The sequence below is a fragment of the Eubalaena glacialis genome, chromosome 3 (genome assembly GCF_028564815.1).
Source record: "Eubalaena glacialis isolate mEubGla1 chromosome 3, mEubGla1.1.hap2.+ XY, whole genome shotgun sequence".
In the NCBI taxonomy this organism is placed as follows: domain Eukaryota; kingdom Metazoa; phylum Chordata; class Mammalia; order Artiodactyla; family Balaenidae; genus Eubalaena; species Eubalaena glacialis.
This window is the reverse complement of record NC_083718.1, coordinates 144,670,053-144,686,661: the sequence shown is the minus strand read 5'-3', so window position 1 is coordinate 144,686,661 and position 16,609 is coordinate 144,670,053. Positions and strand designations below refer to the sequence as shown.

At 42.9% G+C, this 16,609-nt stretch overlaps 1 protein-coding gene across 4 annotated transcripts in view; it reads left to right on the top strand.

The window, feature by feature from the left end:
* FGGY (FGGY carbohydrate kinase domain containing) overlaps nt 1-16,609 on the top strand; it is a 412,972-nt gene that overhangs the window by 10,111 nt on the left and 386,252 nt on the right. For 2 of the 4 annotated variants that reach the window (XM_061186510.1, XM_061186513.1), the window contains exon 2: nt 12,512-12,726. In XM_061186510.1, coding sequence (XP_061042493.1) covers nt 12,526-12,726 — 201 coding nt within the window. In that variant the 5' untranslated portion in view covers nt 12,512-12,525. Of the gene's footprint in view, nt 1-6,640; nt 6,729-6,804; nt 6,836-12,511; nt 12,727-16,609 lie in introns of those variants that run through there. The other 2 variants (XM_061186511.1, XM_061186512.1) reach the window with 2 other exon arrangements.

Sequence of the window (16,609 nt, the reverse complement as noted above, 5' to 3'; positions counted from 1 at the left end):
TGGGTATCTGAAAATCATTCTTGTTAAATGTACCAAGTGCCCCGTATCCCTTCTTCCTCCCTCTTTATTTTAGGAAAAGCCATGGCTTGGAGGGGCAGTTATAGGAACTAAAAGTATATAGCAAAGAGGAAGGAAAACTCAGGAGGTCGTGAGAGTCATCTTAAAACGTCTGAAGGGATAGCTCACCTAAAAGAGTTAGGTGGTTTGGCTGATCCCGTGAGACAAAAATGAGGACTAGAGGGTGGAAGCCATATGAAGCAGAATTCAACTCAGTACGAGGATCTTTCTTATTATTATAGTACTAGCTGCGTATTGTGAAAATTCAAACAGCACAGAGAGGGGAAGTTAAAAATTGCCCTTCAAGCTTCCACTGCATTTCTTTTCCCTAGATGTCACTGCAGTAAGCAGGCTTTTGCATATTCTTCCTGAAGTTTTGTATGTTAGGTCCTTATACAATACAGTGGTTCTCAAACTTTAGCATCTGTCAGGGTAGCCTGACAGATGTGAGCCGCCCTCCCCAGAGTTTCTGAATCAGTAGATCTGGGCTAGAGCCTGAGAATTTGCATTTGCAACATGTTCCCTGGTGATGCTGTTGCTGCGCCTCTGGAGATCACAGTTTGAGAACCACTGTTGCTTTTCCTCTTTACAGAGTTAATACAAATGCGTTCATACTATGGTGTCTAAGAACTTGCTTTTTTACTTAATAACATATAATTAGCAATTTTCTTTTTTTTTTTTTTTTAAACATCTTTATTGAAGTATAATTGCTCTACAATGGTGTGTCAGCTTCTGCTTTATAACAAAGTGAATCAGTTATACACACACATATGTTCCCATATCTCTTCCCTCTTGCATCTCCCTCCCTCCCACCCTCCCTATCCCACCCCTCTAGGTGGTCACAAAGCACCGAGCTGATCTCCCTGTGCTATGCGGCTGCTTCCCACTAGCTATCTATTTTACATTTGGTAGTGTATATATGTCCATGACACTCTCTCACCCTGTCACATCTCACCCCTCCCCCTCCCCATATCCTCAAGTCCATTCTCTAGTAGGTCTGTGTCTTTATTCCCATCTTGCCACTAGGTTCTTCATGACCTTTTTCCTTAGATTCCATATATATGTGTTAGCATACTGTATTTCTTTTTCTCTTTCTGACTTACTTCACTCTGTATGACAGACCCTAACTCCATCCACCTCATTACAAACACCTCCATTTCATTTCTTTTTATGGCTGAGTAATATTCCATTGTATATATGTGCCACATCTTCTTTATCCATTCATCCGATGATGGACACCTAGGTTGCTTCCATGTCCTGGCTATTGTAAACAGAGCTGCAATGAATATTTTGGTACATGACTCTTTCTGAATTATGGTTTTCTCAGGGTATATGCCCAGTAGTGGGATTGCTGGGTCATATGGTAGTTCTATTTTTAGTTTTTTAAGGAACCTCCATACTGTTCTCCATAGTGGCTGTATCAATTTACATTCCCACCAACAGTGCAAGAGTGTTCCCTTTTCTCCACACCCTCTCCAGCATTTATTGTTTCTAGATTTTTTGATGATGGCCATTCTGACCGGTGTGAGATGATACCTCATTGTAGTTTTGATTTGCATTTCTCTAATGATTAATGATGTTGAGCATTCTTTCATGTGTCTGTTGGCAATCTGTATCTCTTCTTTGGAGAAATGTCTATTTAGGTCTTCTGCCCATTTTTGGATTGGGTTGTTTGTTTTTTTGTTATTGAGCTGCATGAGCTGCTTGTAAATCTTGGAGATTAATCCTTTGTCAGTTGCTTCATTTGCAAATATTTTCTCCCATTCTGAGGGGTGTCTTTTGGTCTTGTTTATGGTTTCCTTTGCTGTGCAAAAGCTTTTAAGTTTCATTAGGTCCCATTTGTTTATTTGTGTTTTTATTTCCATTTCTCTAGGACCTGGGTCAAAAAGGTTCTTGCTGTGATTTATGTCATAGAGTGTTCTGCCTATGTTTTCCTCTAAGAGTTTGATAGTGTCTGGCCTTACACTTAGGTCTTTAATCCATTTTGAGTTTATTTTTGTGTATGGTGTCAGGGAGTGTTCTAATTTCATACTTTTACATGTACCTGTCCAATTTTCCCAGCACCACTTATTGAAGAGGCTGTCTTTTCTCCACTGTATATGCTTGCCTCCTTTATCAAAGATAAGGTGACCATATGTGCGTGGGCTTATCTCTGGGCTTTCTATCCTGTTCCATTGATCTATATTTCTGTTTTTGTGCCAGTACCAAACTGTCTTGATTACTGTAGCTTTGTAATATAGTCTGAAGTCAGGGAGCCTGATTCCTCCAGCTCCATTTTTCGTTCTCAAGATTGCTTTGGCTATTCGGGGTCTTTTGTGTTTCCATACAAATTGTGAAATTTTTTGTTCTAGTTCTGTGAAAAATGCCAGTGGTAGTTTGATAGGGATTGCATTGAATCTGTAGATTGCTTTGGGTAGCAGAGTCATTTTCACAATGTTGATTCTTCCAATCCAAGAACATGGTATATCTCTCCATCTATTTGTATCATCTTTAATTTCTTTCATCAGTGTCCTATAATTTTCTGCATACAGGTCTTTTGTCTCCTTAGGTAGGTTTATTCCTAGATATTTTATTCTTTTTGTTGCAATGGTAAACGGGAGTGTTTTCTTAATTTCACTTTCAGATTTTTCATCATTAGTATACAGGAATGCAAGAGATTTCTGTGCATTAATTTTGTATCGTGCTACTTTACCAAATTCATTGATTAGCTCTAGTAGTTTTCTGGTAGCATCTTTAGGATTCTCTATGTATAGTATCATGTCATCTGCAAACAGTGACAGCTTTACTTCTTCTTTTCCGATTTGGATTCCTTTTATTTCTTTTTCTTCTCTGATTGCTGTGGCTAACACTTCCAAAACTATGTTGAATAATAGTGGTGAGAGTGGGCAACCAGCAATTTTCTTTAGCTCCTCCTTGTTTTTAACAGCTGCTTCTGTATCAGTTTTAGCAATTCCCCTATAAATAAACATTGAATTTGTTTCCAGGGTTTTTGTAAGTGTGCCCTTGCCTTTAAAAAAAAAAGTTGAAATGGACATTTTTGTATACATCTTTTAGATGAGCCAATCTTAAATTCTTAGAACATAAATTCTTAGAAGTTCAACTCTTGGGTAAAAGGGTAGATTTTGAAAACAGAAAGGAGGTTGAACCAATTATTCTCCCGCTAAAAGTGTCTGAAACTGCCTTTTTCCCCAAACTCTTGCCAAAGATAGGTACTAGCATTTTCATTTTCTGCCCATTTTTTAAGGTGTATGATTATATCTCAGTATTGTTTTGATTTGCGTTTTCCTCCATTATTTGTGAGGCTAAAGGTTCACATGTATGCCTTGTATGTCTTTTTCTATGAACTGCAAGTTTGTATTTCCTGCGTCACAGGAGGAGAGAACAGTACGAACAGAGGCACCAAACCTTCATTTGAGGGATTGCTAGTAGCTTTGTAGAGTTGGAGCCTCAGGGGTTGCAGTCAGGGAGGAGGCAGGGAGGTAAGGTGAGAGGCTCAGGCAGAGCCGTAGCTTTGAGGGCCTTGTGGGCCAAAGAAAGAACTTGGACCTTACTTTGGGCAGAGGCAGTACTGATGGTGTTTAAGCTTACGGTGTAGCTCTTGGCAATTTTAACAGGGCGTGTTTCTGGAGGGGCAAGCTGTCCAATAATCTTCCAGTAACTCATTCTTTAGGCCTTTCACCCTGGGCCTTGAAGCCACCTGGCCATTCTTGATAAATAGGTAAACACAAGACTAGACCAGAGACCTCAGCCAGCCTCAGGCTGGGCACTGTCTTCAAGGGAGGAGTTTTGCAAGATGGTGCAGGCACTGGATTTTGTTGCTCTACCTAATACTGTACTGCCCTGAGCCCTTCCTGAATTTACCGACGTCTGACAGCAGTCATCAAGGTTGGTGGGTTCTTCTGTTGTTTTTATTTGAGTGACTTTCTGTGAAAAGCTGTGGATTTGGGCCAATATGCTAATGATCATAACATTGCTTTGAAGGTCTGATTAGTTCTGTAGAATATCATTTTATAGTTAATTATGTCAACAAATCAACAGCAGCCTCTTGGAGAAGAAAGTGACAGAGGGAGAGAAACTACATATATATTTAACAAATTGTTCAGAACTCCAAGAGAGGTAGGAATTCATGTATTACAAAGAAGAGTCCACTTAACAATAAAAAATCACTAAGTTTGCCTGTAATTTTCCCTGTTATGTGCGTAGCTTTGTAATTGGCTCATGGGGTTAAATTATAATAACTTTGCATTTAGAATCAGGACACCAGCCCTGGCTCTCTCTGTGTCTGTTCTGCCACTTTTCTGCTTCCAGGGTCCTGGCATGAGAGTAAGAGGCCATCAGATTCAGGCTTTGGCTTTTAGTGAACTCAGGCTGTGAATTGGGTTTGTGAAAGATAGACCCCATCTTTCTTCTCCCCTCTGTGCATGTATCTGTAGGAATGGGGCTCTGGGTCAAGGAGGATGATTGACCTGGGAAGGGGTGCAGTGCTTCACACACAAGAGAGGCTTGCTGATGGTGCTTCTAGAACTCTCCAGGGACGGAGAGTTTTTAGAGGCTTTTTATTTCAAAAGGTATTTGACTATTTTATACATTAATAATTTCTCCCTCCCTCACAGCCCAGGAATTCCCCTATTACTGCATGACACACGCTGTGCTTGTCTCCAGGTAGAAGGAAGTAGGGGGCAGAACATTCTCAGTTAATATCTAACGTTTCTCATAGTAGCATTTATAGTGACATAGGTGGTTGTTATTATTCAGAGCATGGAGGGGGCGTTTCTGATGGTTGAGTGTCTGAGAAGTTTTCACAGGATGAACAGACTTGTAATTGTGTTCTGAGTGTGTGCAGGATGAAAGCAGCTTGGTTAGGGAAGGAAAGCCAAGTCATTTGAGGGATGGATAAGAGTCCTGCTCTGGCTTAGACAAACCTGAATTTGAGTACAGCCTTCTTCCTCTCCAGGCGTCGTGACCATCCACTGGGTATCACTCCTCTCAGGATTTGAGTGTCCTCCCCTGTAAATGGGGGAAGGGTGGGTGTCATAAATGTGGGCCCCCCTATCCCTTTCTTTGCAAAGAGAATAGCTTGGTAGGGCTATTAAAGGGCTTGGAAGACATTTTAACAAGTCAGGAGCTGCTTTGTTGGCTCACAAGTATTGAAGAGAAGAGAGCGTAAGCAAGGTTTTATGGAAGAGGACATGGGAGACTCAAAGTTTAATTTGCTTTGAGATGATGTTTGTTTTTGTAGTTTGGGGATGTCATTTGATGTGTCAGATTTTCCGTCCATGATTTCGTTAGGGCCTATACCGTGCATTTGGCCTCAGCATGGTTGGGGTTTGTGTTTTCTTTGCGTCAGCTGTCATGCTGTTGCCTGTGTGGCTCTTGGAGGGTGGTGGGTTTTGGCCACCATCCAGGACTGCCTCAGAGTTGATCCCTGTGGCTGCCACATTGTGAGGCAGGCATGGGGATTTGGTGAGTTTTGCCTTTTCTGCCTGTTGGAATCCATCTTTGAATTTAAAAGGACAGCCAGCCGTTCTTCTGTCTGATTTAATACCGTATCCCTCCTCCAGTCACCTCGTATTTGTCTTTAAAAATGGGCTCAGTCCCAAGCATGAAGATCCTCAACATCCTGAAAAATACTGGGTTTCTGATCCAATGATTGGAACGGTGATGAAAACAATAAACTGGTACTTCTTTTACCAACTAACGTCTCTGTATTCTGCAGAGAAAGATGGAGTTGGAATAAGATGCTTGGCTACAAGAGTATAGCTAAGATTCTGGTGGCAATCTGGAGACACCTTACTGCCACGTGTAATATTACCAGGTGCATTAGGTTGAGCTTGAAGTACATCAACAAGGCATAACTTGAGTCATCACTATTTGACTTTCAAAAATCAGCTTCTTACATTAAATTGTCAGCTCTTTAAAATCAGAAATGATATATTTTTCAGCTTCCTATTCCTAGTGTCCTGGCACAGAGAAAGCACTTAACATTTGTTTACTGGAATTTGAGCTGTTAGACACGGTGAGAATACCTAGGTATAGATCATGCATATTAAGTGATTGCAGATGTCCAGAGGTGATTTGATGGTGAAAGGGAAGGTTGGCACATGTTAATAGTCCTAATAATTGCTGCTGTTTACTGAGCATGTACCATACATCAGGCACTGTGCTGGGCACTTCGGTTATACAATCCTAGTTAATTGTTCAAAGAGTACAATGAGATTGGAGCTGCAGGAGACAGCCTGTCACTTTAAGAGAAGTACCTGTCAAGAAGCTGTACTTTTTCTCCCATGTGTATTTTTGGTAAAGCCAGTGGAGAACCAGATATTATTGGCAGATTAGCGCTTTCCTTCCCAACCCGAACTTTCTCTCCATCTTAGAGCATGTGCGAGTTGTTTAAAGTGGTATTTAGTTCCTTCTGTCAAGGAGACTGAAGTTGACCAGCGTACTCATTGCTTATCTTTTTCTTCCCAAACCTCCCAACCCCCTGATTGCAATATAACTAAATAAAAAAAAAAATTGTGTGGGTCTCGTGTACTTGAGCTCCCAGCCAAGACCAAAGATCAAAGTCAAGAGAGGATATTGAGCTCCCTCCCAGGTCCCTGGGACGCTGTATTTGCAGACACTGTTTCCAAGTCAGTCCTGGAGGAGTAGCCCTTTAAGAAATACGACTGCAGGTAAGCTCATCCACTTTGGAGCCTTGTTGTCTTAGGAAACATTGTTACTGGTCTTTGGTCACTTAGGGGAAGACAAGGAGGAAAATACAAGAGAACAATTCCCAAAGGTTGGTTTTCAGCACTGGTATTTGAGCATGACCCCTTAGAATCTCTGGGATAGTTGTGCAGAGAACAGCCTCTCGTGTCTGTGACCCTCTTTCCTTTTCTCACGCTGCCTTTGAGCAGCTTGCATGTTTGTTAAAGAATCAGCCGTGAAGCCTGTGGTTTTCTGTGGCACATTTCTAATAATGTTTTTAAAGGCTATTATTTAATAAGCCGCATAAATATTTATCATAAGAGCAGTCTTTTGATCGTGAACAGGGGCCAAAAGCCAGTCCAGTCTGCGCTGGGGACTTGGCTGGGAGGCTGTTTCTGCCCTTCGGAGCCTCCTGTAGACTGAAAAGTTAGGTAAGGCTCGGGACGTGTGTGCAGCCAGCTTGAATTTCTCCCTGTAGCTTTTCTTTTCTCTTGGCCTTCACAATCTATGTCCTTATTTCTCTGTCTGACCAGCCTCCCTATATTCCCTATTAGTTGTTTTTCTTTTTAGAGAGTTTATCTTTGACTTAAATGAATGAATTGGAACTAATGTTCTGACTCTCAGCATTCATCCATTGGGCTCTGGAGCCATACCATCCTGGCCTGGAGTCCCAGCTCCTCTGGTTTTGTGCTCTGTGACGTTAAATAGCTTTATTGCTGAGAACCTCAATCTCCTAAGCTGGAAAATGGGCTCATAGTGCCAACCACACGGGGTTGTTACAAAGGTGAAGTGAAATCACAAAATCGGGTGGGCAATTTGCAGAGCAGAACTTAATAAATGCTAGTTGTTGCTGCCTTTGTTGTTGATACTGAAGAAGATTTTGAAGGATTTGGTTTTCACTTTTAGGTTGGTGTGTGGAAAGAGCCCTAATTACTGCCTTAAGAGGCCAGGGTTCAAATGCAGGTGCTGCTGTTGTTTACTGTTTGTGGTACTCAGGGCAAATTTCCCCATCCCACCAAGGTATAAAATGGTGATAGGGTTACCAGCTTGACTGGGTTTCAGTCAGAAGATATGAACAAATGTATAAAAGTGCCAGGCATGCGGGAGGATCCTAATCCTTTTTTAAAAAAACAAATTGGAAAAGGGAATAATGTTTTCCATTTTGCAGTTACTTTATTTCTTTGAGGCCAAGAGGAACTGGAATACAGTTTGGAGTCTAGCACACAGCAGAGAGTACCTATGACCCAGGAACAAAGGGCACAGAAAGGGGAGACAAAGAATCTGAGTTGCAGAAACTCCTCTGGCAGAGTTTTTATAACTCACAGGGTTGAGTTTCAGGGAAGCTGCCTAAGGGCTTGAACTTCTTTGTTTCCCTTCTTTCAGGGTCCAGGTGTGGAAACAATCATAAAGAGATCACTTAAAACTATAGTAATGGGAAACATGGTGAACTTGAAATATTTAATTAGGATCTATTTCTTACAAAAACATGAACTGGGAGGTCTGTGCAAACAGTGCAGGGAGGGTATGATGCCCTTGTTCCCGTGGGTTTGACTCTCTTCCCAACTGATGTCTCAGTTAAATGGTCTAGAAATAGGTAGTTTGCCAGAGAGAGGCCACCTGGTGTTGAGGAAGGGTCAGTCTCTGAAGGTGGGCAGCCTGAGTTCTGAGTTAGCCAGTTGTAGACAGAGTAGGCAGGAATACCTAGCAGAGTCCTTGGCAAATGGGCATTTACTAAATGGAGGGTATCAGGCAGTATATCATCCTGAGAATGGTTAGGGATTTGGGAGCCAGAGGGAATGAGATTGCTCTCAACTCCATCACTTGCGAGTTATATGACACACTGGAGCAAGTTATTAACTAGTCTAGGACTCGTTTTCCTCATCAGTAAAATGGGGATGATAACAGTAATTATCTTCAGGGGTTGATGTCAGGATAAAAAGTGGATTAAGAATGTAAGGAAGCTGCTTAGCAAAGCATCGGATACACAGTAAATTTGTACCTTTTATTATTTCCCTAAAGATAGGTTTTAAAGGTGTCCACTGAGTCTCAGAGACTTGGTGAGTTCGTGCTATGTGCCAGGCACTGGGCTGGCACTGGGGATACAGCTGTGGTCCAGACAGCACTGGAGTTAATGTCTAATGGCAAAGCTCCACTCTCCATACAAGTGTGTGTGTGTGTGTGTGTGTGTGTGTGTGTGTGTGTGTGTGTGTGTGTGTGTGTGGGTTCTCCCAAAGGATGGGCTCTTTCCTGTTTAGCCAAGAGATGGGTCCAAAACCCAGAGCTGGGGGAAGCCCTGAGTCAGCTGCAGAGTGGAAATCTACCTCTTTGGATTTTATTGGAAGTAAATCAGGATGTCTGGGTAGTGGGTGGTAAGATGAGGAATTCCTTGTAGAGGAAGACAGTCAAAAGTGAGGGAGCCAGGCCTGAGGAGCTGGGCCAGCCCCCTGGGGGATCCTTTTGTCACTGGCGCTGGCAGGAGTACAGAGAAGCCTGGATGATGGCTGGCCAGGTCTGTGTAATCCAGAATGTTTGTATAGATTCTTCATTTCCTGTGTTTTCCCCCTTGTTTCTCCCTCCAGTGTTTAGAATAATCTTGGAAAGTTCTAGCCAAGGACAGAGAGTTGTTGGCCTGTCAGGATCAGGGTTGGGGAGCAGCATCCCTGGGCCCTTCCAAGTGGTGACAGTGGGAAGCTAAGAGAAGGAATCCCGAGTACAGCAAGAGGATGTGTATGTGGTCAGTTCGGGGAGGTGGAACAGCTAGGCCGGTCAGTCTTCCTCCTCTTTGCAGATAAAGAAACCGAGGAAGATCTGAGCCATGGCACTGTCCTATTTTGTCCTTCACTGTATCCTCAGCTCTTAGCAGGGTGCCTGGTGCCTGGCACAATCTGCATTTCTTTGAATATCAGTCATTGATTGCAAGATGCATCATTGCATCATTATTTCATATACCGCTAAGAAGGAAAGAACATGCTCTGATTAGTTGTAAGATGCCATTGATTGCTGAGTCGCTAATTTTGAAGAAGCTAAATGTGAAAAAAATGAGTGTCTTCGAATTAATAAAATGTAGTTGTAAGCATCCAATAAATATTTGTTAATTGGATGGATGAAGCATACAGAGATTAGAATCAAGGAAAAACACTAGTGCAGGTAAGTACAAACCTAGGAATCCAAACTATTAAAGCATTAAAGCATGAACCTGTTGATTCTTGTTTTCTATGGATTCGCTGATTTAGGTGTTCATTCCGTAAACATTTATTGAAAACCCGTTATGTACCAGACACTGTACTGGTTTGGGGATATAGAAACTGTAGGAGCTGGGGATCCAGAAATCAATCAGTTCCTTTCTTCAGGTTCAGGCCAGTAAGGGAGATGGACACAGAAACAAAAAATTCACAGTCAGAGTGGTTTTTAAAAAGTTTGAAAAGAAAGTAGGGACACAGTACTCGGGTGGCACCAGGGCATGGAGAGAGGCAAGGAAGTCTTTCCTGAAGAGGTGGTGGTTGAGCTGGATCGTGAAATGAAAGTCAGCAGGCACACAAGAGAGGAAGGAAGTAGGAAGGGAAGAGAAGTATGAAGTGGAGACAGTCCTGTAGCAGTGCGGTACACCTGCGGTCCTGCGAGGGGTTCAGGGTGTCTGGAGCTTGGTGTGAGAATGGGCAGGACTGAGGTAGATGTGGCTGGACAGCAGGCAGAGGGCAGCTTCTGGAGGGCCTGGGATGCCGTGCAGAGGGCCTCAGCCAATGGTTTTCAGCCATCCTGAGTCCTGAGGAAGGACCCAGCAGAGCGATTGCTGGGGGGAGGGTAGAGGGCCAGGCAAGGGTGATCTTTGCTTCAAACAGAGCAGCTCTGCTTTGATCTGTTTTATTTCAGTTTTTCCAAGTAATGGCTTGAAGGAAAGATATCCCTTTTGGATGCTTGAAGGAATGCATGGTTTGAAAACTGGTGCCACTGGTCATACGGGCGAGGAGATGAGAAGGCACTTAGGCTGGAGCCTGAGAGTTGTTCTCTGGAGCTCAGATGAAGGTAGCACGTGTTCTTAACTACAGATTCCCCACTGGCCTCTTACACCTGCCCGTGAACCAAAGGGGGCCACACACCTTTGGGAAATCTTCGTGATCAAGTCAGAAGCTATCACTCGTAATGAAGCTGTTTTTGACTGGGATAAATATCCAGGAAGCTTTAATGGAACATCTGCTGGCTGACTTCATTTTAGAATTCCCAGGTGTGACCTTGCCAAGGAAACATTACCTTTTTGAAGTGGAAGGGTGCAGAACGCTGTGGTTGAAATTAGACTCTGGGCGCTGAGGCCGCCCCGAGCTCACCTGGGGAGTTGTAGCATGTTCACCAGCATGGGTATCTTGGGGGCTTGTTCTTATTCTTTAAAAGGCCAATCTGGAAAATGAAAGCCTCTGTGAGATGTCTGTGTCATGGGGGCTAATCTGACCAGAGGGACTCAGAGCAGCAGTGAAGGCCAAGGAATTCCTGAGTGTTCTCTGGTCAGATTTCCTTGTAATTCACAAGGGGTCTGTAAACAAAACAGATTGTCTAACAAGTTCCTGATCCTGTCTCCCTCGAGGCTCCTTCCCAATTCCCAGTCACTTCCTGACACGGCTGCAGTATATTTACCTCTTCTCCAAACCTGTATCGCAAGCTGCTAAGAAGGAAAGGAAGGGACATGAGACAGATGTGGGACTTTGGGTCCAGGCTGCTCTTGAGTGGTGCTGGCTAAATCTCTTAACTTCTCAGAGACCTATTTGCCCATCAGTATAAAATGCATCAATGTGCATTTACTGTTCTTAAGTGTGTGGACCTAGCATTAAGAGAAAAGTTACATATCTCTTGGTATCTCATCTTAGTCATCTGTAAAATAGATTTTTAACTATACTCACCTTCAGGGGGAGAGGTGAATTGGATGAAGGCAGTCAAAAGGTACAAACTTCCGGTTATAAGACAACTAAATAGTAGGAATATAATGTACAACATGATAAATGGAATGAACACTGCTGTATTTATATATGAAAGTTAAGAGAGTAAATCCTAAGATACCTCACCACACAAATTTGTTTTTCTGTTTCTTTACTTTTATATCTGTATGAGATGATGAATATTCACTAAGCTTATTGTGATAATCACTTCTTAATGTATGAAAGCCAAATCATTATGCTGTACACCTTAAACTTATACAGTGCTCTATGTCAATTATATCTCAATAAAACTGGAAGAAAAAAATAGTCTCACCTTGTAGAGTCGTAGTGAGTAGAGGGGCGTATGTACTTTTTACAGTGCTTGTTGGCACATAATAGGTGCTCAGTAGATAGTTTTTTGAATGAATGGCCGACTGGGCAGATGAGGTTCCTTTTCAGCGCCATGGGCATTGTCCTTGTTGCGATTCAAATTCAGTGAGAGGAAAATACATATCTATTGCCTCCAGATTCTCAGCTCTATAACCCTTTATTTATCCTCATGGCACTTTTCACCCAGTGTCACGACTTTGCTTGAATAATTAATGCAGTTTGTAAATGCTCACCATCTGACTCCCTTCCAAGAACAGAAACTCCATGTCTGAGGCCATGCCTGTCTGTTCACCCACTACCTAGCTCAGTGCCTGTTAGCACCCTGGCAGCAATGAACGTTTTGTTGGATGAATAAATAATCAATGGCTACCAGTTCATCAGCTGCATCCCTTCATTTCCACTTTCAAGTTGTCCCATGCTTGGCTTTGCAGACCCACTTGGTCTTCACGTGGTTTTGCCCTTGATCCCCACAGGTGGAGGGACGGCAATGCCCAGCGGAGATCAGGAACTCGGGAGCTACTACGTGGGTGTGGACGTGGGGACAGGCAGTGTCCGTGCAGCTCTGGTGGACCAGAGGGGCACCCTCTTGGCTTTCGCAGACCAGCCAATCAACCAGTGGGAGCCTCAGTTCAACCACCACGAGCAGTCCTCCGAGGACATCTGGGCTGCGTGCTGCATCGTCACAAAGGTATGGCCTCAACTCTCACGTTCTCACACGTGTTCCCCTGCTCCCACCTGCTGAGTGTGTGTAGTGTGTCCATCTGGTGCCAGGGACAATGTCGGGGTAACTTTAGACACAGGCTTTGCCTTTAGGGAGCTCATGGTCTATGGCAGAGACCAACAGACAGCTGGGATGTAACGTGATAGGTGCTGGGAGCAAAGTGACTGTGGCTAGAGCTGAGGAAGGGGCCAACACTGAGGGGCTCCAGGTAGACAGGATGGAGGATGCAGAACATGTAGACAGAGGATTCAGTCAGATGTGACCGAATGTGAAGACGTCACTGATAACCGTAGATGACCTTTACTGTGCCCTCAGGTGTGCCCAGTGCTGTGTAAAACATGTTAACATGCATTATGCAGTCGGATCCTCACAACGACCCTATAAAGGTACCCTCATTTTACTGAGGAGGAAACAAAGGCAGTTAGTAAGTAAGAAAGGCAATCTGACTCCAGTGCTGCACCCTTAGTCACTGGACTGTCCTGCCTTCCAAGTGGACAAATGAGGGGAACCTCATTTTGTTCAGAGGGAACTGCATGTGCAAAGCCACAGTGGCCTGAGAACACGGTGGGTTCTGAGAAAGGAAGGAAGTCAGGCAAGCCTAGTGCATCTCTGAGTTGTGCCAGGTAGACGTTTATCTTGAGTGGCCTTGGTTTGCGGTCAGCTTGCTGGCTTGGGAAAAGGAGTGATGCTGGATGAGAATTGTTCCCTTTTAGTTTCACTTGACTGGTTTTATATCCTGGTGATCAGGAACGACAGAGATGCTTTTGTAGTTTTTTCCAGAGGGAAAAATAAAGTCCTGGGTTCTCGCTTCTCGCTGTTCCTAGTTTAGTTCCTTAAATATTCATGAAGGGCTTGGTAATTTGCAGATGGACAATTCACCATTCTGTCCGTATTGATCAGTCTGTTTAAACTTTAATGAGCTCTGGGCTGATGTTAGTGCCCCCGGAGAAGAAGGCAGGGAGAGAAGGTGGGGGTGGGAGGCACTGGAGCATTATTTAGGAATAAAAAGGGGGGCACATCTTCTCTTCTGCCTGTTTAATTTTCCTCCTCCCTCCCCCCCCCCCGCCCCGTCCCAGCCGCCGCGTTGGTGAGAATCTTCTACTCTTTGTCCTTGGGTCTCCTTTGTTCTTCCAACATATAGCCTTTCTCGCCATTAAGGAAATTGTCAAGAAGAAAATATAATCCCCTGATGAAAAGCTACTTTAAAACAGGTCTGCTCTAAGTACAGCTTGGTTTAATGTTGGATTTTTAATCATTTCCCGGTGGCAGCCACCTCTTCATCTGCTTGAGCCCCGTTAGCCACGTGAGTGCTCTGGGCATTTGTCCTTAGTGAGGATGTCTCTCTGTAGCAAACCTGGATAAAGCTATTGGGTCTTAGGCTGTTCCCCTCACATGGGGTATGGCCATGTGGCCGCATGTCAGAAGCCATATGATAAACATGACACATCTACTCACAGCTATATTGCTATGTGAGGTTGAAGGAGGGAAGCATGTTTATATTAGAGTGGTAACACACCAGAGAGCACAGATTCTGGAGCCAGACTGCCTGGATTGACATCCCAGTTTCAACATTTATTAGCTTGTCATCTTGGACAAGTTACTTATGGTGTCTTGCTTGAGTTTCATCATCTGTAAAATGGAATGATGACTGTACCTATCTGCATTGGGTCGTTGTGAGGATTAAATGAGTTAATGCATATAAAATGTCGTAACAGTGCCTGGAAATGAGTAAGCACTATGATTCCTATGGCGATGATGATGACAATAACAGAAATGAGTAGATTATGGAGGAGAGTGAATTTCTAAGATGAAATACTGAAAAGTCAATGTCAGTAAGGGAGGCACCTCATGGGAATATTCACTCCTTTTGTCGTTAGGGTTCTTTCCATGTAAGATTTTGAGAAGCAATGGTCTGGGGCAAGGGGTGACATAAAATGCATCCCGACCTGTCTTGTCTTTCTCAAGGACTTAAGGAAGTCAAGAGTTTGAGAGCAGTTGTACTTACTGCTTCCTTTTCCCTAAGTTGCTCACATTGCCTGAGACGCTTTCCCCTTAGTCAAGTTAATAAAAACAATAAGAACAACAGTAACAGTATGATGATGATGATGGCAGCTAACATTTCTTGGGCACTGGTTATGTTCCAGGTACCATGCTGAACACTTTATACCAATCACTTCATTTTATCCACACAACAGTCTCTTTTTTTTAAAAAAAAACTGAAATATAGTTGATTTACAATGTTGTGTTATTTTCAGGTGTACTATTTTTTTCAGATTCTTTTGTCTTATTGGTTATTAAAAGATATTGAGTAGAGTTCCCTGTGCTATACAGTAGGTCCTTGTTGGTTATCTGTTTTATATATAGTAGTGTGCCCATGTTAATCCCAAACTCCTAATTTATCCCCCTACCCTTTTCCTTTTGGTATCCATAAGTTTGTTTTCTGTGTTTGTAGGTCTAGTTCTATTTTGTATCTAAGTTCATTTGTATCTTTTTTTTTTTTTTTAGATTCCACATACAAGCAATATTATATGATATTTGTCCTCTGTCTGGCTTAGTTCACTTAGTATGATAATCTCTAGGTCCATCCATGTTGCTGCAAATGGCATTATTTCATTCTCTTTTATGGCTGAGTAATATTCCATTGTATATATGTACCACATCTTCTTTATCCATTCCTCTGTTGATGGTCGTGTAGGTTGCTTCCATGTCTTGGCTATTGTAAATAATGCTGCAGTGAACATTGGGGTGCATGTATCCTTTCGAACCATGTTTTTCTCTGATATATGCCCAAGAGTGGGATTGCTGGATCATATGGTAGCTCTATCTTTAGTTTTTTTAAGAACCTCCATACTGTTCTCCATAGTGGCGTCACCAATTTATTATGAACTCTGTTTTAGAGCTGGAAGAAATGAGCTGTTAAGAAGTAAAGTAACCACCCAAAGTCAGGGGTTGGGCTGCTGCTGTCTCCCTCTTGCTCTTTTTTTGTCCCTCTCTTCAGCCTCATCTTATTCCACATGCCCGCATCTTGGAAATCGTATTAAGCTACCTGAATTTTTTTTTTTAATTAGCACTGAATGGAGAACTTTGAGCTTATCCTGATTGTTATATTAAGCATTCTGAATTACAAGTGCCTTTACCCAGCTGTCTGCTTATGTGGAAAATGTGTGCCCCCCGAGCAGGGGTCATATCTTGTTTATCTGTATTTCCTTAGAGTTCCTCATTTGTAATGTGCCCCATTCATGTCTGTTGAGTACGTGAATGAGTGAAATATCTGTTGTTTTCATTATCTGGCATGCTCTTCTCTCATCTTTTTTTTTAACCTGCCCAGCTCCTGGGTACCTTTTAAGGTAAGCTTAAGCATTACTTCCCCCTGGGAGCCTTCCTGGCTGACCTCTGACAGTCCCTGCCCGCCCTTGACAACCTCAGAAGAAAGAGGGTGAGAAACCCCTCTCTGCTGCCCCATAGTGCACGTCTTCACCTGTATCATTATCTGGTCCTTACCAGACTGTGTTTTAATTGGTGACTTGTTTTAACCATGAGCTGAACTCTTGGAGAGTGTCATCTCTGTGTCCACAGCATCTAACACATTGCTTGGCACAAATTTGATGCTCAGTAAATGGTTGCTGAATTAATGTTACTTAGAGCTAAAAGCAAGCAAACAAAAAAACATTCTGACATCCCTCATCTTGTTCAAATGTTGCAATAACTCTATGACATAGTTTGCCATACTTCCTATCTGACATGTGAGGATATTGAGGCTCTGAAACTAACGAGTATTAGAGACAGACCTAGACCCCTACTGACATGGCTCCAAATCCTCTTCTCTGTTCTACTCACCACTGCCCCTGAA